This window comes from Aptenodytes patagonicus, chromosome 6, assembly GCF_965638725.1.
Source record: "Aptenodytes patagonicus chromosome 6, bAptPat1.pri.cur, whole genome shotgun sequence".
Taxonomy (NCBI): Eukaryota; Metazoa; Chordata; class Aves; order Sphenisciformes; family Spheniscidae; genus Aptenodytes; species Aptenodytes patagonicus.
Window position 1 is genome coordinate 69,275,157 of NC_134954.1, and position 23,619 is coordinate 69,298,775.

General features: G+C 41.6%; 1 protein-coding gene across 2 annotated transcripts in view; it reads left to right on the forward strand.

The window, feature by feature from the left end:
- Window positions 1-23,619, forward strand: part of THSD7B (thrombospondin type 1 domain containing 7B) — a 346,109-nt gene that overhangs the window by 180,105 nt on the left and 142,385 nt on the right. For both annotated transcript variants that reach the window (XM_076343106.1, XM_076343107.1), the window contains exons 9-12: window positions 9,937-10,128; window positions 13,637-13,871; window positions 16,053-16,168; window positions 23,293-23,425. In XM_076343106.1, coding sequence (XP_076199221.1) covers window positions 9,937-10,128; window positions 13,637-13,871; window positions 16,053-16,168; window positions 23,293-23,425 — 676 coding nt within the window. The remainder of the gene's footprint in view (window positions 1-9,936; window positions 10,129-13,636; window positions 13,872-16,052; window positions 16,169-23,292; window positions 23,426-23,619) is intronic.

Consider the following 23,619-nt stretch of genomic DNA (forward strand, 5'->3'; position numbering starts at 1 on the left):
GCTTGGCAGCTGCTCGCTGACGTGCCTCCCCCCGTGCTCACTTTCTTGGAGCTTCCTTAAGAGTCACAAATCAATTTTCTTATGTGCATTTACATAGACAAAGAGGGAAAACAGTTGTGGTTAAACAGTCCAAATTGCAGTAGAAGATGTATAGGAAAGAAAAACAAATACCACTTTTTTCCATACTCGTTGTCATCTTTTTCTCATAACCTCTGTAATGATCACTTGGACACAGGTAAGGGAGAGGATCGTGCCCAGTGATGGAGGGATTTGGGCAAGACTTCCGATTTTATGGGGATTTTGTAACACATTTCCAGACATACTGTTTCTTTTTCACATTTATTCTCATTTCCCTCTGTCTGTTTTTCATACTCTTCCATCTTACTTTCCTTTTTCCTTATTGTCCTGAGTTGTTATTCCCTTTTTCTTCATTGTGCATTATGTGGTTAAAAATGTTTTTTCCTTAATCTAATGCATTGTTTTGCATAGTTGCATTTTAACTAAGTCTGTTGACTCAAACCCTTAATGATTGTCACATCTATTCTTTTTTTTTTTTTCCTGAGAATAATCCTGGTTGTATTTGCGTTTATTTCCTCTTTTCCATTGTGAATGGCTTGTTCTTCTTCGCTGCTTCATCTTTTTTTCGTGATAGATCTTCACCTCCATTCGTCTTCATTGCTATTGCATTCCTCTTCTCTGCTATGGGGCTCTGATAATAGTGATGGACCACTGCAGTTAAATTTATTCCACACACCACTGCTTTCCCTGACAAACTGACACCGCTCTTCTCCGATGTTCTTACCTGTTGACTGGCATTAAGAAAAGTCAACCAGGAGCCAGGGATTTCAGTGAAGTGTGACATTGGTCTCCCAGTGACGACTGAACACGGCAAGCCCTGGGTGCTTTAAGGTATCTCTAAAGCTGGTTGTACAACATGGAAAAAACCCTGTGATGTCGTGATGAGATGAACACATTCCAAATGGTTATAAGAAATTTCTCCTATTGTTGTAGTTTGATTGTTACTGCTTTTAAATGTAACGTTGTCGTTAGCTGATGAGATGCCTAGGCCAAGATATTGTCAGCAGACAGCTTTCTCTGAGCGCAATTGCCATTAGCAAACTGGCATACAGTCAATAGGAATTCTGAATTTACTACTGTCTGTTGACATCTTCTTCTGTTACAGGCAAGTATTTAATCAAAGTTTATTGTCATTCTTTTCTGAGATTTAAGCGAGACATAAAATTTTACGATACATATAGTATTTTAGATGACAGCTTCGTTATTTCCACTGAATAATTTTAAATGTTACAAGGAGAAATATTGATGTCAAACCAGTAATTGTCATTAAATATGCAGCATTTTTGCAGCAGTCATTTGTGCAAAAAAATAAATTTTCTGAACTTGTAGGTAGCGATGCAGAACCGTCTGAAATGCAATTCCTTCGTCTTGAGCCTTTCCCCACCACAGAGGTCGGTCAGGGCTCCACACACATGTGCAAACCTGAAATCTTCAAAGTAATTTTTCAAATTTTCCTTTTAAAAAATGAAGATGGTATAGTGGTGAATGTCAAAAGGAGGATACTTGGTTTGGTTTTGAGTTGATCTTTCGATTCCTGCTGCCTGATAGGATTTGCCTTTTTGCTGCTTTAGTTGTATCCTGTCCGGTGGACTTTCCCCGCACTGTAGTATCTTCCTCCTGAGCCAGGAGGGACATCTGTGGCAGGTGTGATTAACCTGTGTCATAGGGGATGAGTATGTAGGTTGCTGAGACTAATGTGCCAGAGCGGTGATTTCTGCAAGGCGTTATGTGATGTAGGCAGATGCAGTTTAATATTGAACTGATTCAGAACGAAACGTTCCTGTTGGTTCAGTGCCTTGCTGTGGAGTGCGTTATTCAGGATCGTGGGAGTGGCTTCTCCTTCTACGATGGAAAAGACAGTAAGAAAAAAATCAAGTTGCTGGAAAAAACAAGCTTTTTAGTTCAAGGAGGGGTTTATGTCATTCCTTGTTTTGTTTCCCTTGTTGGGAAGAATTTAGTTTGCTTTTAGGTGAATCAAAAATTCCACTCAGAGTTGTACTTCTCCGTGTAGCTTCTCTGTTACCTTGTTAAAGAATTCAAATTAGGGACCGGTACATTAGGTAATGATCAACTTTATTAGCAAATATATTTACAAAAATGCCATGCTCATCTTCTCTTTCGTAATTATTACACCCTGACTTTGGAAGAAAATGGATTCAGTCTTTCCTATATTGAAAATATTATCTGGCGAATATATCTTGGGTATTTAGCTTTAATCATTGTACTATTCAAGTACAAGGCAATCAGTTAAAAAAATGTCACTAGAGCTGGTCAGGATGCTTGCAATAAAACATTTTTTATAGAAAACTGTAACATTTTTCTTAACTAAAGCTTTTTTTAGGAAAGCATGCATTCAGCAAGGCTGAGAACAAAAACTGTGCTTAAAACATGAAATAAGGAGCATGTGAGAGGGAACACTGTGGCTCCTGGGATGCTGGAGATGCCGGTTCAATTCTTATACCTGATGTAGATCAGAGGTTGGATCTTGTGTGTTGTTCCTTACAGGTGATGGCTAAAAACCACACACACATAGTTATTGTCTTGCTATCTCTCCCCACCCCTCTTTGTAAAATATGTTTTTTGAAAGATCTGGATTTTGTCCTAATATGGAGTATAAACATTTGAAAGCTTTGAAACCTTAAAACTTTTCATAATATGGAAAAATAATTTTCCCTTGACTCACAGCCCTGTTATATTTCTTAGTATGGAATAAGTCAAAAAGGAATATTTTTCAAGGTGCTGTGTTGATGATGACTAGCACAAATCAATTAATAGCTGTAACTGTTTGCAAAATGTAGGTGTAAGTTCTGTTTTACAGCTAGCGCCTTCCGTGTGCAGTTGTCTTAGCAGTAGTTGTTTGTGGTTACCCCAAGGATAGAAAGCACTTCCCAAGGTTCAGCCCAATCTGAGCCCCACTTAGTTGTGTCCTCAACATCAGGATGAAACTGTTCAGTTGCTCAGTCACCATCCTACCCAGGTCTCCACTTGCATCTCAGTAACAGCTGTGGATTTGTACTGTTTAGTATTACAGCAGAAAAAATACTCTTCGGAGTAAACGTAATTCCTTGAGTAATTCTGGGCACTTGGACAGTATCAAGGGGGAGGAAAAAAATGAAATGAGCAAGTTGTATCTGAAGAGAACCAACAAAGATGGTGGTGGTAACCTCTGGGGTGGGTTGGATTGGAGGGGCTGGATCCGGTCCAAGCTAACCAGAGGACCCCGCAAAACCTAGGACTCTTAAATTTTTTTTCTTTTTCTTTCTTTGCAAACGCCTTCTGTCCTTTTGCCTTGGGTGGCTCAGTTTACTGATGAACGATGCTCTCAGTTTATTCCAATGTCACAGCAAGTTGCAGGCAGGAACCAGTTTCCCGTGGTCCCACCTTCTCCAGACCAGGAGAGACTGGGTCCCTGAATTGCCATCTGGGTTTAATTCCTGGTTATCACAAGATGAACTTCAGAGCTGGGTCATGGGTTCTCATCTAAAAAATTATAAGAGGCACCAAAGTTGTAGCTGTTACGGTCAGTGCTGTCCCTTTCCCTGTTTTCCCTGAAGGAAAGTTGGCTTTCATCAAGACTTGGCATCCTTCTGCTGTGATCCCCCACCCTGCTGCTCTCCAGGGCTGATTTCAGATACTGCGTCTTGAGATCGAAACACATACTTGGACGAGAATTCATTTTAAGTTCAGATGCATAATTTAGGTGCTTAAAGGCATTAGTCCTATTTAGAGAGGGAGAAAGCCTCCTCTAGAAAGACTATTCAGACTATCTGAGATAAGAATTACACCTTCAGGGTACCGGGTGGACAATTTGGAAGCTCTGGAGAATTTAGTATTCCCTGTAAATCTGTGACAATGCATAAAGCACACTTCAGATGTATCCTGTACTAGTATTTTTCATGGAAAATGAAGGATTATTACCTCTCTTTGTAGTATACGGTAGTTTTCTGAGAATTCTCTGCCAGGCGGCTGGTACAGAAGAACGTTTCCCTTCTGCAGTAATACAAGCCAGTAATTAAACTTGAACACAGCGAATAGAGCTATAAAGTAAATCAAAGTGAGTGTTGAATTGTACCTTCATGCACCAGGTGGTAAACTCTTTATAACAAAACTCAAAGCTTCCTTTCTTTGCTGAGGAACCATGAATTGCAGCCTCTGTTAGCAGCATTACTGTTGCTGTCACCTGCTGTAAATCCAGCGTGAAAAGAAATCACGGAGGGAAGAAGTGGAAAGCACATTTTGCTCTTTTGCCTCCCCTCCCCATGGGGTGGTTGCTCAAAAATCTGTGGCACCTGGGCTCACAGGTGGAGGAAGCCACCCCAAAGGAGACCCAAGTGTTTTGAGCCATCTTCTGAATGGAGTGGCTTGGACTTTGTAAAGTCAGATTAAATCAGTGGAAAGGCTCCCATGGCTTTCAGCAAGTAGGATTTTCTCTAATGCTTATATCTCTGCCACTGTCTGATTGGTGGAAAAATTGGGCTAAATCCAGAATTCGGTGAACTTCATGGTGGAGCCTTGCCATAAAGTCCATATATAATGAAGATAACTTCTTGCACGGGTGGAGGGGAGGGGGGCATGCTTGCAGGGCCAGTGTCCCATCTCATCCCTTCTCGTTCAGAAGCCTGTCGCTGACTGTTTGTGTGCTTCCCTGTGAGTGTCAGTGATGGGAGAGGAGGACAGATGTTTTACCCTACTTCACCAAAGCATATAATCTCTTGATGCTACTGGACCATTGACTCCTAAAATCATGCCTACCCAGGATGCCCTCATGTTATCTGCCGCCGTACAGACAAGCTGTCAAAATGTTAGCAGGGATTTTGACGCTAAAATGACTCACGAAGACAGCTGGAATAAGGGTTACAGGTTTATTTGGGGTTTTTACATTGTTTTTCTCTAAAGATTGTTCTCAGCATTATGTGAGCATCCAAAGCAGCAGTGGTGATAATAGGCTAGTCACAATGAATGATGGATTAAGCTTGGTTTGCAGGGGTGTCAAGCTCAGTACCGAAGGATGAGGCCTGTCTGTAGGGAGGGTGTTGGTCCCCATTTTCTTGTTCAGCAGACTTAAAATAGTAGTGCAAAGGCTGGGCATATCGAGCCTTTCCTGATGAGCACAGACGAGTGCAAGGCAAAGGGAGCATAAAAATAAAGTATTTTTGAACATATCTTGCAGTCTCATTGCCTGCTAGATTCTCGTTACTTCTCATAATATGCTTGAAAAGTTTTATTTGTGCCTCGAGGGCGATGAGCCTGTCTTCGTTTAGGGATGCAACTGCAGATAATACCACTGTGCTACTGACAGCTTTATGCACTCTTGCTAGCAGCCTGCCTCTCTTATTTACTCACTTGTACATGTGTTGCCTTGCAAAAGCAGTAGAGTTTTCTACCCTCCTAGTTATAATTGCTTCCTGGGCCACCTTGTTACAGAGCCTGTTCTTGTAGCATGAGGTGAAAGAGCCAGTTGTTGCCATTATAAATTTTAATCTTTTTTTCCCTACGTATAATTGAGCCTGGATAGTCATTATGTTTTTTCCTAGATTCATAATTAAAGAAACCTTGAAGGAGAGCTTTGTAACTATTGTACGGGCAAAAGACGAGGTAATGTTCAGCTTGAGCTTGTTGTTTATAAACAGGTAGATTTGAGCTTCCAGAAATTTTGGATTTGTAGCTGAAAATTCATAAGGGTCTAGAAACACTAAGCAAGAGAACAGTGTAACAAAGTCAGTCACATCTGTTCGTCACTTGAATTAGATTTCTAAGACATTATGTGGAATTCAGTACCAAAAGAGTTACGTTTCATGAATTTTTATGAATTTTGATGTCCTCATAAATTCTATGCAATTAATAAAATTACTGGACATGTCATTTGCTATTTTAAAAGTAACAAATGTTAAAAATTTTAATGTTAAAAATGTTAAAATTAACAAATTTTTAAAATAAAACATTATTTTGCTTTTTAAAACCAACAGTTCCATGTGTTGGACTCCACACGACATCCCTCTTGCATGCTTTGTTTTGCCGCTCATTCTGCTAGCTGTTCTTTTGGTTGGTAGGTTTTTCCCCACCACCCCCAATGTCCTGCCATCTTGTTGAAAGGGTTTTAGGAAAGATGCTTCTCATCAGGGGGTAAACTTTTGTCCAGGTCCCTTGGTTCGTCCCCAACAGGAAATATTTCTTCCTTGGATGGGGGTGGTCCAACAGATCTGTTAGTCTGGATCTCCTAGTTTTTGGGTGAGAAGCTGAGTCAGAAATGGTGCATGGTTAGTTCTGGTGAGGTTGCAGGAGAATGACCAAAGCACCTACTGGACATTTCTCTGGCCTACAGGAAGAAGAATATTGTCTTCTGTGGAGACCTGAACAATTTGTGTTGTGGAAAATAGGTTCTGTAGGTGGAGATTGCTGGAAAATATGGGGCATTTATCATCAACTCTGTTGATAATTGATATTACAGCTTTTTATTGATTGAATTATCTCATTCCTCGTGCTTGCCTGCTTTATAAAGTGGACCGCAGCCAAGACGTCACACACACAACTTGAAACATATTTTTTTCTTTTTTGCTTTTTTGAAGAAATACTTAAGTCAGTTGCTCAAGTATTATACGTTCAAGCCTGAAGCCTTACCACGTGCTCTTTTGTAGTATATTGTAGTCCATCTGTCAGAGGAGGAGAAGAACATCTTCGGTCATAGGCTTGCCAAGCTGGTGAAGAGGGCTTTAAACTAGAGATGCCGGGGCAGGAGAACCTCAATCCATCCCACTCCTACCAGTTTGATGCCAGGGCCAGCAATAGATGCCCAGAGCCTGGAGAAGGAGCACAGGTCAGCAGGAGAGCGCCTGAAGAGCAGCACAGAGGAACTCCAGCCAGTAAGACAGCTTCATCGGGGGCCCAACTTAAATGCCTCCATGCAAATGCACGTAGCATGGGGAATAAACAAGAGGAGTCAGAGACGTGCGCACGCCTGCAGGGCTACGACCTTATTGGCATCACAGAGACGTGGTGGGATGGCTCCTGTGATTGGAGTGTTGGGATGGAGGGATACAGGCTCTTTAGGAAGGGCAGGCAGGGGAGATGAGGAGGGGGTGTCGCCCTCTATGTCAATGACCAGCTGGAGCGCGTGGAGCTCTGCCTGGGGATGGATGAGGAGCCAACCGAGAGCTTATGGGTCAGAATTAAAGGGAAGGCAGGGACAGGTGACATTACGGTGGGGGTCTGCTACAGGCCACCTGACCAGGAAGACCAAGCAGATGAGACCCTCTATGGACAGATAGGAGCAGCCTCACGCTCACAAGCCCTGGTCCTCATGGGGGACTTCAGCCACCCCGACATCTGTTGGAAGGACGACACGGCAGGGCATAAGCAATCCGGGAGGCTCCTGGAATGCGTCGATGATAACTTCCTTCTCCAAGTGGCAGAGGAGCCAACGAGGAGAGGTGCTACACTGGACCTTGTTCTCACCAACAAGGAGGGGCTGGTGGGGAATGTGAAGCTCAAGGGCAGCCTGGGCTGCAGTGACCACGAAATGGTGGAGTTCAAGATCCTTAGGGCACCGAGGAGGAGGGCACACAGCAAGCTCACTACCCTGGACTTCAGGAGAGCAGACTTTGGCCTCTTCAGGGATCTGCTTGGCAGAGTGCCAGGGGACAAAGCCCTGGAGGGAAGAGGGGCCCGAGAAAGCTGGGTAATAGTCAAGGATCGCCTCCTCCGAGCTCAGGAGCGATGCATCCCAACAAAGAGGAAGTCAGGCAAAAACGCCAGGAGGCCTGCATGGATGAACAAGGAGCTCCTGGACAAACTCAAACACAACAAGGAAGCCTACAGAGGGTGGAAGCAAGGACAGGGAGCCTGGGAGGAATACAGAGAAACTGTCTGAGCAGCCAGGGATCAGGTTAGGAAAGCTAAAGCCCTGAGAGAATTAAATCTGGCCAGGGACGTTAAGGGCAACAAGAAAAGATTCTATAGGTATGTTGGGGATAAAAGGAAGGCGAGGGAAAATGTGGGCCCTCTCTGGAACGAAACGGGAGACCTGGTTACCCAGACACGGAGAAGGCAGAGGTACTCAATGACTTTTTTGCCTCGGTCTTCACTGACAAGTGCTTGAGCCTCACCGCCCAAGCCGCAGAAGGCAAAGGTGGGGACTGGGAGAATGAAGAGCCGCCCACTGTGGGAGAAGATCAGGTTCGAGACCATCTAAGGCACCTGAAGGTGCACAAGTCCATGTATGAGATCTATCCACGGGTCCTGAAGGAACTGGCGGATGAAGTTGCTAAGCCACTATCCATCGTATCTGAGAAGTCGTGGCAGTGCGGTGAAGTTCCCACTGACTGGAAAAGGGGAAGCATAACCCCCGTTTTTAAAAAGGGAAAAAAGGAAGACCCGGGGAACTACAGGCCAGTCAGTCTCACCTCTGTGCCTGGGAAGATCATGGAACAGATCCTCCTGGAAGCTATGCTAAGGCACGTGGAGGACAGGGAGGGGATTCGAGACAGCCAGCATGGCTTCACCAAGGGCAAGTCCTGCCTGACTAACCTAGTGGCCTTCTATGATGGAGTGACTACATGTCACAGTGGACACGGGAAGGGCTACAGATGTCATCTATCTGGACCTCTGTAAGGCCTTTGACACGGTCCCCACAACATCCTTCTCTCTAAACTAAAGGAGAGGTATGGATTTGATGGGTGGACTGTCTGGTGGGTGAGGAATTGGTTAGATGGTCGCATCCAGAGGGTAGTGGTCAATGGCTCAATGTCCAGATGGAGATTGGTGACGAGTGGTGTCCCACAGGGGTCCATATTGGGACCAGTACTGTTTAATATCTTCATCAATGACATAGTGGGATCGAGTGCACCCTCAGCAAGTTTGCAGATGACACCAAGCTGAGTGGTGTGGTCGACACACCAGAGGGATGGGATGCCATCCAGAGGGACCTGGACAAGCTGGAGAAGTGGGCCTGTGTGAACCTCATGAGGTTTAACAAGGCCAAGTGCAAGGTCCTGCACCTGGGTCGGGGCAACCCCCGGTATCAATACAGGCTGGGGGATGAAGGGATGGAGAGCAGCCCTGCCGAGAAGGGCTTGGGGGGACTGGTGGAGGAAAAGCTGGACAGGAGCCAGCAATGTGCTCTCGCAGCCCAGAAGGCCAATCGTATCCTGGGCTGCATCCAAAGCAGCGTGGCCAGCAGGTCGAGGGAGGTGATTCTGCCCCTCTACTCTGCTCTGGGGAGACCCCACCTGGAGTCCTGCGTCCAGCTCTGGAGCCCTCAGCATAAGAAAGACACGGACCTGTTGGAGTGGGTCCAGAAGAGGGCCATGAAAATGATCAGGGGGATGGAACACCTCTCCTGTGAAGAAAGGCTGAGAGAGTTGGGGTTGTTCAGCCTAGAGAAGAGAAGGCTTTGGGGAGACCTTCTTGCAGCCTCTCTGTACTTCAAGGGGGCTTCTAAAACAGACAGCAGCAGACTTTTTAGCAGGGCCTGTTGTGACAGGCCAAGGGGGAATGGCTTGAAACTAAAGGGGGGTAGATTTAGACTAGATAGAAGGAAGAAATTTGTTACGCTGAGGGTGGTGAAGCACTGGCCCAGGTTGCCCAGAGAGGTGGTGGATGCCCCATCCCTGGCAACATTCAAGGTCAGGTTGGAGGGGGCTGTGAGCAACCTGATGTAGTTGAAGATGTCCCTGCCCAGGGCAGGGGGTTGGACTAGATGACCTTTAGAGGTCCCTTCCAACCCAAACTATGATTCTATGATTCTATATTCCTCCACGGACAGGCGGACGTTTGACATAAAGTTAGTCTGTTTGATGCAGACCGTGGATATTTAATCAAGTTGAACCTTCCTTCATGTCTGTCTTATTTTGTTTGCTCCAGGTGAAGAAGTACCACATCACCTCTGCTCAGAGCTTCCCCGTCCTGAGGTTGTGGCTTGTGAAATCCCTTGCGCAATGGACTGTGTCATCAGTGAGTGGTCCCCGTGGTCCCCGTGTTCCCACTCATGCTCCAGTAAAAATGCTGAGGGCAGTCAAAGCAGGAGTAGGTCCATCTTGGCCCTTCCAGCCGAGGGTGAGTGGTAAACATTTTGGATTAATTGCTGTTTGTTTGTTTAATGAGTTGACTTGCATTCCTCAGCCAAACTGTATTGAAATCAGAGCTAATCCCAATACTATAGCAATGAGGAATAATGCTTAATACTTGTCTGTACTTCATGCCTAGCAACTAAAATATCTTTATGGGCTTCAGTTAATGCATGTGTCATTTAGAGAAATTCTGTCACAGTTCAAAATTATGTACTTCAGCCTATGAATTATTGTCTATTGAGGGCCAGTCTGGGTGTGAATTTACTTCAGGAGAGCTACATCCTATACTAATGAAATTGCTGCATGACACAAACTCATCATGTCAGTGTCTTTATATAGGAACATATTAGTAGCGATTTAGGAAAGAACAGTGGGCTGTGAAAAATAAAGAAATAGAAAAGGACCTGTTTATTTTATTAATGCAGACCTAGAATGTATTGACCTTCTTGTTTTTCTGTTGGAGTAAGTAAATAGCTCTTGATGAATATATATAATTTTCTCTGGATCTTCATGGACACATCATGTATCTGGATTTTTACATATCAACATCAGTGGTACAATTATTTATGCAAACTATTCATATTAGAACTATAGTCTTCTAACTACAGTTACACATACAGTAATTCATTTATGTGTTGGTTTATCACAGAGGATTTGAATGATATCGCATCAAGTGAATAAAAATTCATAAAATGTGAACAGGTCTAAGACTAAAGCCTTGCTGATACAACAAAAAATATCTACTATTGTCAGCAGTGTGTGCAGCTAATGTAGCAGCAAAACACTTTTAGATGCAAATCTAGTCTAGGACAAGCTCTGTTAAGTGCTATTTTGTAAATTATCATTAAAGCCACCCACTGTTTCTGGGGCAATGTAAGGACTTGATCTTGCAAACCCTTACTCACGTGAGTGGTCTATATTCACGTAAACATCCTTATAAGCACTTGCAAAGAAAATTGGGACCCTTCAGGATGAAAACTGCTATATAATTGTCAATTGAATGATAATTACTACTAAAAAAGTCTATGAGCTAGAGAATAATTAAAATGAAAAATACAGTTGGCTTCATATTTTCCATGGAAGTAGCGAAATGCAAATAACAGATAAACATGGAATTATGAAAGCAAAATGTTGAAGAAGTGAATTCTGGAAGTACATAAGCTCAGTCATCTCAAGCTGAAACACACTAAACTGAAAATCGCATGCTTTGAACTGAATACTTCAAGTTTCTCAGGAAGGAATAATTAACTATTAAAATCAAACGCCCCAACTTTTTCTGTACATCTTTAGCAATGAGTATAATGGTTTGCTATGCAGAGTCACACACCTGCATACAGATAAATAGTTATTGATTTGAATTTGTGGAGAGTGGAAGTGGATTTAATACCATTATTGCTGCAATACTGCAATGTTGTATTATCTGCTTTCTCTGACACTTTCATACTCAGCTCACAGCTGAGCCACCAACTTCTACAGAGCTCTGGTACCTTTGCAAGGGACATTTCATTTGTCTTCTGTCAACTGAGGCAATATTAGCTGCGGATCTACTGGATGAGGACTTCTGGATGCCATCCCACAGGCTGACTTCAGTTCAAATCCTTGGATTCTTTTCTCCAAGCTGTTCACCAGATCCCAGAATATGATAACCAGGAGACTGTTGATGAAACTAGAGGGGCTTGGTTTAAATCAGGTTTTGAAAGATATTTCTTTACACAGCAGACTTCTGAAAGTTGGTAGAAGAGGAGATTGTGGAGGCAGGCAGTCTCAGCAGGTTTGAAACGGATTAGAGGAACTGATGAACAACAGCTCTATAAAAGGTCTATAAATGCCTACTAAAAAGGCTAAGCAGTGGTGTGCTGTCCTGCTTTCCGTGTACAAAAGTTCAGTGAACTGCAGAAAGTGGCCAGGCTCTAGTGCTTTTGCTAAACAGCATCTCCTGCTTTCAGTTTTGCAGACAGACTGCTAGGTTGGATGGACCAAGTGGCATTCTTATGTTCTTAAGTTAAAACTGCCTCGTTATTACGCTCCCTTGTTTAGGAGAGCTTCCTTACCATGGGTATTCTTGAAAAAAACACCTTATTTTATTTTTTCCTGGGAAGCTCAAAATTTGAGTTAGATCTTTTCTTTTTATTTTTATTTTTCCCTAATGGACCAGGCATTTTGCCATTTGCTTGCTACTTTTTTTTTTTTTTTTTTTTTTTACATGTGCTCAAACACAAAAGAGCAATAACTGGTCTGCATTTTTCCTACCAAGTCAAAATCTTCAGGGAAGTAAGTTACCTGGGGCATTTTCTACTCCATCATCATACTAAACATGTCTGAGACTGAACACTATGTGGAACAGTCCATTTTCATGAAAAGATGAGTAGTAATGTGACGTGATTATCCAAATTTGTGGGCTAAGAAATTTCTATCCCTCTCTGTCTTTTCTCAGTGCTGTTGATTGCGGCCGTTTGGGGTCATACCTTACCTGAGAAGGCTCAGTCCTGCGAGGCAATAGCCATCCCTTCGAGGAGCAATATGCCTTCATCTCCTGTTGATTTTAGTAGGGCGTAAAGATGCTCTGAACCTCGTGGTACCTGGCCCCAACACTTGTTCTTTCAAATCCTGTAGCACTTTTGCCATGTCACACGTTGCCAGATTCTCCCTCCTGGAAGAGAATGGTTTTTATTTTAGTCATTTTTACTTCTTTTCTTCCTAAAATGACGGTGCTTACTGTTACAATTTCACTGCATTACTCCTTAGCTTTTGAGCTACGAACATCTGCTGCTTTTATGGGATAAATTCAGGCTGCTGGCTAGAGTGTTAAACTTCTGGGGAGGCTGTTCAACTCCTGTACTTTGTGGATTTATTACAAGTTGTTGACAAAGTGCAGTAGCTGAGCAAAATCTTTGGACACCAGTTCGAAGGATGCTGCTTCAGAAAAGTAAAGGCTTCACATTCAAAACCTGTCTTTCAAGTTTTCCCCCCTTGATTTGCAGGTGTGGGTATTGTTTGATACATTCCTCCATCAGTATGGTTCAGCACCCTCTACAGCTCAGCTCTTTAAGGCAACGCGTGAATAGAGTACAAGTATTAGAAAGAGATGTTCCTTCTTGGGAAATTAGCAAGGAGAATGAACATAAAAATAATGCTTAATTTGTCTTTAAACCTAATTGCATGTTTGCTGACTGATACTGGCATTTAAATGGAATCAACTTGGCTGTGTGTAGGAGTATCAATAAGGTAACTCAGAAATATGCTTTGCCTGTTTCTGTTTCCATTATGCGTTGGAATACAATTTTATGCAAGGCTAGTTTAATGGGGAAACAATATTTTAGAAGGTTGTTATTGCAGCCATAAAGGTCAACAGCTTTATTTAAGCTTTATTTATTTATTTATTTTAATGGGGGGGGAAGATATTAAGCAAACCTAACATTTTTATTTATTTTTCCATGTCTTCCTTTTGCCACATGCCATCAGATAAAATATGGTGTTCTCTTGACTCTTTCCAGGTGGAAAAGCCTGTCCTCCTGACCGAGCCCTGCAGGAGCACCGGGCCTGTAATGGTCACCCGTGCGTGCATTTCTTCTGGGAAACTTCTCCCTGGAGCTCGTGTTCTGAAGACACGCCGGTAACTGCGCTCAATGCAACCATTAATTGGAGCGGAGAAGCCACTTGTGGAGTGGGCATACAGACAAGGAAAGTCTTCTGCATAAAGAGCAGTTCCGGCCAGGTCACACCTAAAAGGTATTTAAAGAAAGGTTATTAGTGATTACTCATAGTTACAGTACATGAAGGCGTTTTCAGCTAGCATAGGGAATTTGCAGCTTTGAAAATAATTTCATTTCAGGACTAATTCTCCAGCTACTACTCCATCACTGCTATGAAAGGTATACTAATATGTAACAAAAATAAATAGCTAGCCCATTTTTAATTTTCTGTGTAAATCCAAGCAAAATGCATGTTTTTAGTGGTGTAGATTTTTTGCTCTAGCTCCTCTGTTACTCTAATTCACAGTTTTCTGCAAATATTTTTCCTGAAGGACAGGTGTGAGGAAAATATAAAGTACATCTGAATATAACATTCATCAATACGTTATTAACCATGCTCTAATAAAATAGAAAAAGTAAATAGAGTTTGCATTATATTTACACCACAATAAGGCAGAACCATGTGTGTTCTGTATTGTTCAGTTGATTTATATAGCTTCTATAATGTGATACCGACACGACAAAATTATGTATTCTGCAGTACAAATATTCTGAATTTTGCTTTGCTTTACTAAATGAGGAAAATAAGTAGCACAGATGTTTTCCCTAATATAAAAAAAATCAAGACATTGCTAATTATTTTTGTACCGTTAATGAGTCTAGAGACTTACAACCGAGTTTCATTTCTTATTGTAGCTCTTGAAACAGTCCTGTTCGTATAAGCAGACTGTGTTGATTTCAGTAAAGTTAATTAAAATCCTTGAGGTTAATGAGATTAATTAAATAAAAGGAAAGAAATCTAGTATTCATTTATATCTAGAATCCATTGATATGCTGTAACTTTACCTAATTAAACATATTGTTTATAGAGCTATATAATGTCGAAAATAGTTGTTTGCCCCTTCCACTTCTGAGATGGAGTAAGGGGAAATGGGACTGAAGGGGGTAAGTACATATTCATGTGAAGTATGTGAAGGGAAAACAGAATTTCAGTGGTGGAAAAATCCTGTGAAAAGAAGGGATTTGTGTGCTGAGGACTTGAGAAAGGGGCTCTCCTTGGCTTTGGTGTCGTAGTTTCAGTGCTGCGGCGTTCCTCATGTGATGGAAATGGCTGGAGCAGAAAGGACTGTTGAGTCCTTAAAAGAGCTTCTTATTGAAATTGTTTCTGTTGCTGCTGTGCTGCGTATTATTCTTACGGTGATAATTGTCTTAAAAATAAAAAACTTAGACCTCTAGAAGTCTTTAGACAGGTGGTTCTAAGTGAAGGCATAAAACCTCCGTGTTTCAGAATTACCTCGTTACCGCCCGGGAGGGTCTGGACTGGTCTGGTGCTGGAGGGGAGGGCAGCCCTCCTCGCCGTGGGCACCGGCTGTGACTATATTATATTTTATGTCTGAGTTCATGAAAACTGACCCAAAGTAATGTTGGGTTTAGAACTGCTGTGGTGCAAGTCTGCCGTTAATAGGGCTTCAGAAATGGGATACATTCTGTAAATAAATAACCTTTGCGTGTTGGCATACTGAATTTTTTTGTAGTCTGCATTTTTCCTGATTTCATGAAGAAAAATTACACCGTATCTGAAGAAGGTGCAAGGCACAGAAAGCCAAAGAGAACTAAAATTTTTGCAGAAAAATGTTTCAATGTCTTCTGTTAGATAACAGAAATCTGCCCTTTAGGATAATCATGCTTAATGAGAAGACATGTCTCTCTCTATTTACTTTCTTTTAAATTATACCTCTAAGTATCTTATTACTATCTCAGTAACAGAATCATGACTTTAAGATTTATTTTCTTTCCTAGTATGGTTTAGTGGCATATTCCTCTTTCAAATGGGGTCATTTTGGGTTGCATGCATTACTAAGTATTTTTGAGTGATCTTTCTAAATAATAAAAATTAAAAAAGAGTAATTCCCTTTCTGCTCCCCCATATGAAATGCAAGGTCTGCCTGATCCCAGAAAATTATCCCTTTTCCACCCTTTGAGTTTTTAAATATTAACTCTCTGTGTCTGAAACTTTTTATTAGAATATGCATGACAAATTTTTTCATTTAGGAATTAAAAATGAATTAAAAAAATCACAAAATGAGGCTTGCTGTGAACAGAAGTGATATCTTTGGTATGGCAGTACGCTCACAGCCCTGTGAGAGTCTTAGGAGTAAAACATTTCCCTGTAGTTGTAATTTTTTATTATATTGTATCTTTGCGTTTGGATCAATAGATGTCCAGAGTCCGTCAGACCTGAGACCGTGCGGCCGTGTCTCCTCCTCTGCAAGAAAGACTGCATTGTTACGCCTTTCAGTGAGTGGACTCGCTGCCCAACAGCATGTCAGCCTGGTAAGCCTTTAAGAAGAGGTCAAAATTTATGGAAAATTTAAAGAATTAGCCTAGAAACGTGCGGTAGTTGTAGTTCATATCAGTCTCATAATTTTTAGGGCATTCATCTGAATGTGTTTTGGACTTGGGGTGTTGTTGACACTGATGTTGTTGGGGGTGTGTGGGATCCTCGTGAGAAGATTTGGAGATTTAAGTTCTCTTTACCTGGAATAAATTCCTTCTGGGCTTCTGCCTTCAAAGTCAGAAGTCCAAGGCCCCAACGTTGTATGGCTATACATGGAATTGCTACCTTATATGAAATTTATTTCTCTTGACCAACGTTGATGTATGTACAGGGTTGTGCAAATAACCCCTGTACTTCGTGGTTTTTCAAGGACCATACGTTTCTTTGATCTAGTTGGTTAGCTTTTGGCCACTAGGTGTTTAGCAAAGTTTCTTTGTAATGATCTAGTGTTGGTTTTTGTGACAAATCTGTGTGTTTCATTAATTGTTCAGATGAAAGCCTTCTCAGTTATGAGAATATTTCATTTTTGTTGGTGGCTTCCTTGCCCTTCAAAGATTTTGAGTGGATGCTCTAGCATAGTCCTTGTTAGATTTTACAGGAAAATGAGTTGCTTTCTAAAACAGTGAATCCTGTTTTAATTAGGAATTTATTTTTAGACTTTAAATGAACTGCCTATGAAGAAGTAGAATAAATTACCTGGTAAATTACTTTGTTTATTAAATAATAGTCTACAATTAAAATGAGAAGAAATTAATTATTTAACCTCCTTGGCAGTGTTATCGTTTTAATATAGTTCTAAATTAAAACTTCTTAGATGGGGGAGTTCGCTTTTTGCTAGATCTGTTATTGATATGGCTGCATTGCAAGATTATTTTTTTTTAATTTGCATTGTGCGATTAAAACCTCAGCACAATAATGAAACTTCAAAACCGCTATACATATGTGAGTTTTTAGGGGTTTTGGTTTTTTTTATAGGAAGTTGTATTTAATGAAAACAATGAAAACAAATTCACAGATGGTGAATTACTAAGCAGATCAAGCAGGAGCAGGTATTGCCTGGCAGATTTAAAATTAAATGTGTACCGGCATAAGATCAGAGCTTAGACAAACATGCAATCACTAAATCAGGTTTACACAGAACTTTACCAGTTAAGCTGTTTGTAGTTTATCTGAGAAAATGCGTCCAACTTTACTATCTAACAATAAAAAAGCTGACATTTTCCCTACATTTAAATGTCATCAGACAACAGGCTGTCTTCTGGCGAAGGATTATCTCATACCTCAGAAGCGTAGACAGCGGTGAACTTAGGGCAATAACAGATGGATGGACAACATAATTCACAAAAGAAGTACAACTGAATCCAAACACCTGTTGGTGAGGCAGGAACAGGGAGGCTGTTGCAGGTTATTGATTCTCTGCCATTTCAGATATTTAAAGGTGACAACTGTCTACCGCAGTCTCCTATAATGTATCTGTTTTAATGGGTCTTTGAGGATGAATTGAAACAAGAGTCAAAGAATCAATATGGAGGTTTCAGAATATGAAATGGTTTGAAAGAGCGGCATGTGGATTTTCCTCTGTCACCTCCATACCTGGTGGTGAAGGTGTCCTGGGGAGGTAACTGCTTTCAGCATGGATGATGTGCTCTCTGGTCTGTCAGCATAGATTCAAAATGGGGAGATTAAAAAAAGCAAACACCTAACAATAAATACCATTTTCCATCTCCCTCCTGAAAAGAGATGGTACCTATAAGCACCTCTCCTCTTCTGGGCAATGGTTGTCCAGGGGGAAGGTTAGAAATTTCACTGTTGTTTAATTCTCTAAACAAGTTTATGTGAAATGTTAGGTAGTAACTGTCCAATTTATTTCCCCGTGCCTTAAATCAGATTTGAAATGAGATGGGGTAAAAGTGGATAAAATACATGGTGTGCCATGATAAGAAATTCCAGTGACCTCTACCTTGTGTCAGGCAGTTTCTGTCAAGGATCTGCCACTTCCAGTTCTTGTAAACAAACACTCAACCAGAGTTAGTCAAAGTTAAAGACTTACCCCTTCAAAAGCTCTTATCTACACAAAAATACTGAAGACAGCTCTGATTTTGGTGACTAAAATCTTGGAGAATCTGTCCTTATTATTTGTGTGCTCAGAGTCTTGTGTTGACCAGACTCTGCCTTTCCGTCTGGTCAGGAGCAAAGAGGATGAAGCTGATTGTTTCCCATAAATGTCTGTCAGTGTTTAGGAGGCATTTGGACAATGCCCTTAATAACATGCTTTAACTTCTGGTCAGCCCTGAAATGGTCAGGCAGTTGGACTAAATGATCATTGTAGGTCCCTTCCAACTGAAATATCTTATTCTATCCTATTCTATAAAAGCTGGACCAGCTATTCTATCAAGATATAGCAGACTTTACAGTAGTGAGCAAGGACTTTGTCCCTCATCCGACAACGGTGATCCACCTTTGTGAGGCCTGGGCAGGGTACTGGGGAAGCCATGGGGGACAAATGCAGAAGAAGTAAAGATACAAGAGCAAGGGAGGAATGAGAATAGTGGTTTGATAGAAGGAGTCGTATGGGTCTGCAAGGAGAGGATACTGGTGGGACAGGGAGGTGGGATTGGAAGCAGAGGTAAGGCACCCCCAAAATTCTCAAACAGCATTATCTGAGTTGCAAAGTCAAGGACACAGAAGTTAAGATTCTCTTGAGATCCTGAGGCTTGATTTTTTTCAGGAGGGCAAGCAGTCATAGCCATGCTTGAAATCAACTGAAGTTCGGCTTTAAAAGGACATTCCTAGATAATGCTAATACTCAGGAAAATCAGACTATAGCAATTTTAAATGAGATATAAAAATTATGTTCATTAACATTTGTAAGGAATGCTGTAGAAAAGCCAATGAGGAAATTCAATTTTGAAAATGGGGTTTGAATAATGTGCAATAAATGTTGAGGATAATTTAGTTTCTTGAGGTGAAGGAAATTACTGTGGGAAGCTCATTTAGATTTGGTACTGATTAATAGGAAGGAAATGGCTAAGATTCTAATGGTGGTAGATAATTTGAATGAAAATCATCACAAAGTGATAGAGTTCACAATTCTTAGAAGGGAAGGATAGCAATATCAGTAAGACATTTTTAAAAAAGACAGACTTCAACAAACTCAGAGAATTGGTAACTACACCTCTTGGGAACATGTTCTATGCAGATGGGAGTGTGGAAGACCTGGAAGCTACCAAGAAAGACTGTATGAAGGGCTGAAGCCCAACTGGACTCTACTTTCTATCCTGAAACTATTATAAGAGCAAGCCAGTAGCACAGGGGAACAAGGTGTGTGTAGGTCTGTATACGACTTGCATGTTCAAGCTTCAAACCATGAAGAGAAAACATCAAACACAGCTAGCATAGCCCTGTTTTTAGCTTTTCTCATCATCAGAGTTGTTCAGAACCTTGCTTCCTTTTTGATTGTCACTGTTTCACAAAAATTAGAAACAAGCATGTAACTGAAGGTGAATTTAAAAATATAGTATAGAAATGAAGAATGCAAATTAAGCTATAGGAGGATATTAGATAACAAGAATTACATAAATGGATTAGAAGTAAGGGGAAGCTGAATGAAATATTTGTCTGTTACTTACTGAGAAACGAGGGAAACACAACATGGGGAATGTGCAATTGCTGTTGTTGTTTCCTGTCTGCAGCCAGGAAAGAATGGACTAAAGAATAAGTATTTCAATAAATTAGATGTTCCCATATCAGTAGGGCTGTGTGAATAGAGAAGGAACTAATAAAGTAACACCAGAGCATCTAGTGACTATCTTCTGTGTGAGAAATTGCTAAGTCCTAAGGAACTAACTAAAACTCGGTAATACCAAGACAAACCAAACCAACCAACACCCTCCCCCTCGCCGCCCCCCCCCAAAAAAAAAAAACAAAACCAACCCCAAAAAAAGTGTTGTGGTGTAACCTCAGTCGGCAACTGAGCACCACACAGCCACTCACTCACTTCCCCCCCCCCTCCCCGGTGGGATGGGGGAGAGAATTGGAAGAGCACAACTGAGAAAAACTCGTGGGTTGAGATAAAAACAGTTTAATAATTGAAATAAAATAATAATAGTAATATAATAATAATAATACACAAAGCAAGTGATGCACAGTGCAATTGCTCACCACCCACCGACCGATGCCCAGCCAGTCCCCGAGCAGCGGCCCCCCCGGCCAGCTTTCCCCAGTTTATGTACTGAGCATGACGTCCCATGGTGTGGAATGTCCCTTTGGCCAGTTTGGCTGTGCCCCCTCCCAGCTTCTTGTGCACCCCCAGCCTTCTCAGTCGGTAGAGCATGGGAAGCTGAAAAGTCCTTGGCTAGTGTAAGCACTGCTTAGCAACAACTAAAACATCGGTGCGTTATCAACATTGTTCTCATCCTAAATCCAAACCACAGCACTGTACCAGCTACTAGGAAGGAAATTAACTCTATCCCAGCCGAAACCAGGACAAAAAGAAAGGTCAAGGAAATTGTAGATTACTCATCTAACTTTGTTATGTAGAAAAACACAAGAACAAGTTATTACTCAGGATTTAAACATTTCAAGAATCAGATTCTGATAAACTGGCCAGTATGGATTTATTGAGAACAAATAGTGCCCAATAAATTTAATCTCCTTTTTTTGACAGCATAGCTGCTCTAGTTAAGGGAAGTGGTAGATTTTTGACACATTAAACTTTTATCAGGAAGCTGAGGAACAGCGACTTGAATTAAATGACTGTTAAATGGGTACTCAGCTGCTTGAAAAATCTCACAGCGGATATCACTGTGAAAAGAGTCTGTCTCTGTCTCCTTTACTGCTTGCTATCACTAGTAAGATCCCATGAGCCTTCTCCTCTCCAGGCTGAAGAGTCCCAGCTTTCCTGGTCTCTTCTTGTGTGTCAAATGCTCCAGTCCCTAAATAGTCTTTGTGGCTGTTCACTGAACTCACTCCAGTATGCCCATGTCCTCCTTCTCCTGGGGAGCCCAGAACTGGGCATGCACCTAGATGTCTCACCAGTGCTGAAGAGAGGGAAAGGATCACCTCCCTTGGCCTGCTGGTGATGCTCTTCCCAATGCAGCTCAGGATGCTGTGGCCCTTCTTTGCTGCAAGGGCACATTGCTGCCTCACGGTCAACTTGTCCATCAGGGCTCCCACGTCCTTCTCTTGCAAAGGTGCTTCAGCTGATAGATGTCCACTATTCACGATCAAACTTGAACATGAGCCAAGGAGAGTCCTACAGAAAACTCTTCTTGTCCCAATTCTATGTGCTATTTGTCTGAACAGCTTGTGTGCTTGAATAATAACATTAGTGGATGGTGCAGGGCTGAAAGAGATAGCAAACACAATAGACAATATATTAAGTCATCTTGAAATGACTGAGAAATTTCTCAAAATATGACTTGGGAAGGAAAAATCAATTGCACAAAGACAGAATGGGAAGTAAAGACCTCAGTACTGTCTCAGGCACTTCTGGAGATACAATGGACTACAAAATGAATGAAAGTCAACAATCTGAAATGCTAAAACTCATATTGGGCTTGTCAAACTCATGGGCACGTTGTATGTAAAACACCAAAGGTGTTACTGTAGTGTGCACTGGTGAGGCTGCAGGTGGGATTCCTTGTGTGCCGTGTTGTAAGGAAGTGAGTAATGAGAGATGATTAAATAGGACCTATGAAGAACTGGGTTTTCTTAGTTTAGAGAGGGGAAGACTTAGAGGGGGTACAAAGCCTTAAAATTTTGTAAAGGCTATGCTTCAGGCAATAGGGATAAAATATTTTTTTATGTCTAGTGGACAGAGATAAATAAGGTTTAGCTTAATTTACAGGAGCGATGATTTGGGTTAGATTTTAAGAAAATACTCTCTGTGAGGCTTTACAAGTGCTGAATCAGGCAACTGAAAGGAGACGGTAGGAAGCTGTAAAGCTGCCTCAGGTCCTGGCTGTTAAAGAAGCAGGAGGGGGATTGCCCTGGGTGCACTGATCCTGCCTCAAGGTAGCGGCTGGGGCGAGCAACCTCCTGTCAGGTCCAAAGTCCCTTTTGGGTGATCTCACAGTGATCGCACGTGTGCCAGTGAAGGCTTTTATAACTTGATATTTTTAGAGCCAACCATTTTTATTGGATTTGTACTTGTACTTTGTGTTCATGGTGTGACTTTTCGTAAGTTTTCCTTCTACTCTAATGCACTCTAATCTTGCTACTGAAGCTTTGGCCTTATCTTGAGCTGGAAAAATAATACTCGCTTAAGTGGGCTAATTTACACACCGCTTTCATCTCTTGGATAAATCTGATGAAGTCCGCTATTAAAAGATGTTTGTCTGGTCTGGAATCCTTTATGGAGTTCTGTTGAGATGCCTTTTCAGTCTTCTAGCATCTGTTTTTGAAGTGTTAATACAGTACCGGAAGAAGTACTAATGCTATACACAGCGGTTAAACCAGCTCTCAATTTGTGCTTACCACTTACGCAGCCAAGGATTGCATTTATTTTAACTATAGAGATATATAGATAAATCTTATCCTTGTCTTTCATGCTGCATTCTGTACTGTAGATTTTGTGAACTGTGTTTCCACGTGGATTGATTTTGCATCGACTCAGGTTAAGTAGAAAGTTAGCCCCTGTTGGTTGCAATGGTTTTTCTATCAGGAAGTTCTCATCTATAATTTCTAGACCCATAAAGATGGGTTACTGGTAGCAGCCTGAGACCACCAGAATGTGTTTTCAAAAACAAAATCTTCCATCGTGACTGTTTTTTTGTTTTTTATTCTTTTCTCCTGTTCAGGTGTTTAAGTATTTGCTCATACTTATTTTCTTGTCTGATGTGTTGTTCTGTTAAATAGACATTTTTCTGATGCATCTCTTAGGCTGTTGATTTATCAACCTTCCAGGTGCTGTTCTGCTGAACTACTGGTAATTTTAAAGTAAGAAATGGTAGCTTTTGATCCGACGTACCATTCCCTCCCTTCTTTGGGTAGTGCCAGAGTGCTCCCGATTTCAAAATATAAATGAAATGCAAAGCATGTTTTTAACCAAGACAGACAGATCACTAACTCGGGGTGCCAGCTGTGTCTTGGAAGGCAATTTTTTTTCTTTATTTTACAGGCAATGCCCCTGCAGTAAAGCAGTCCCGGTATAGGATTATCGTTCAGGATGCTGCCAATGGGGGACAGGCATGCCCGGACACCTTGTATGAGGAAAGAGAATGTGAAGATATTCCCATCTGTCCAGTGTATAGGTAAAAAGCGTTAGCTTGGGATCAGTCTCTTGCTAGTGGGTTTCCACTTCTCTAGAAATGACTCGATTGTCCTGCACAATTTTCACCAGGAAACAGAACTGGAAAATGCAGAGTTAGAAACAAATAACAACGTGTGAACAATAAACCTTGCAAAATGTGTAGAAGTAGAGTTCAAATTGGAGATTTCAGTAGAC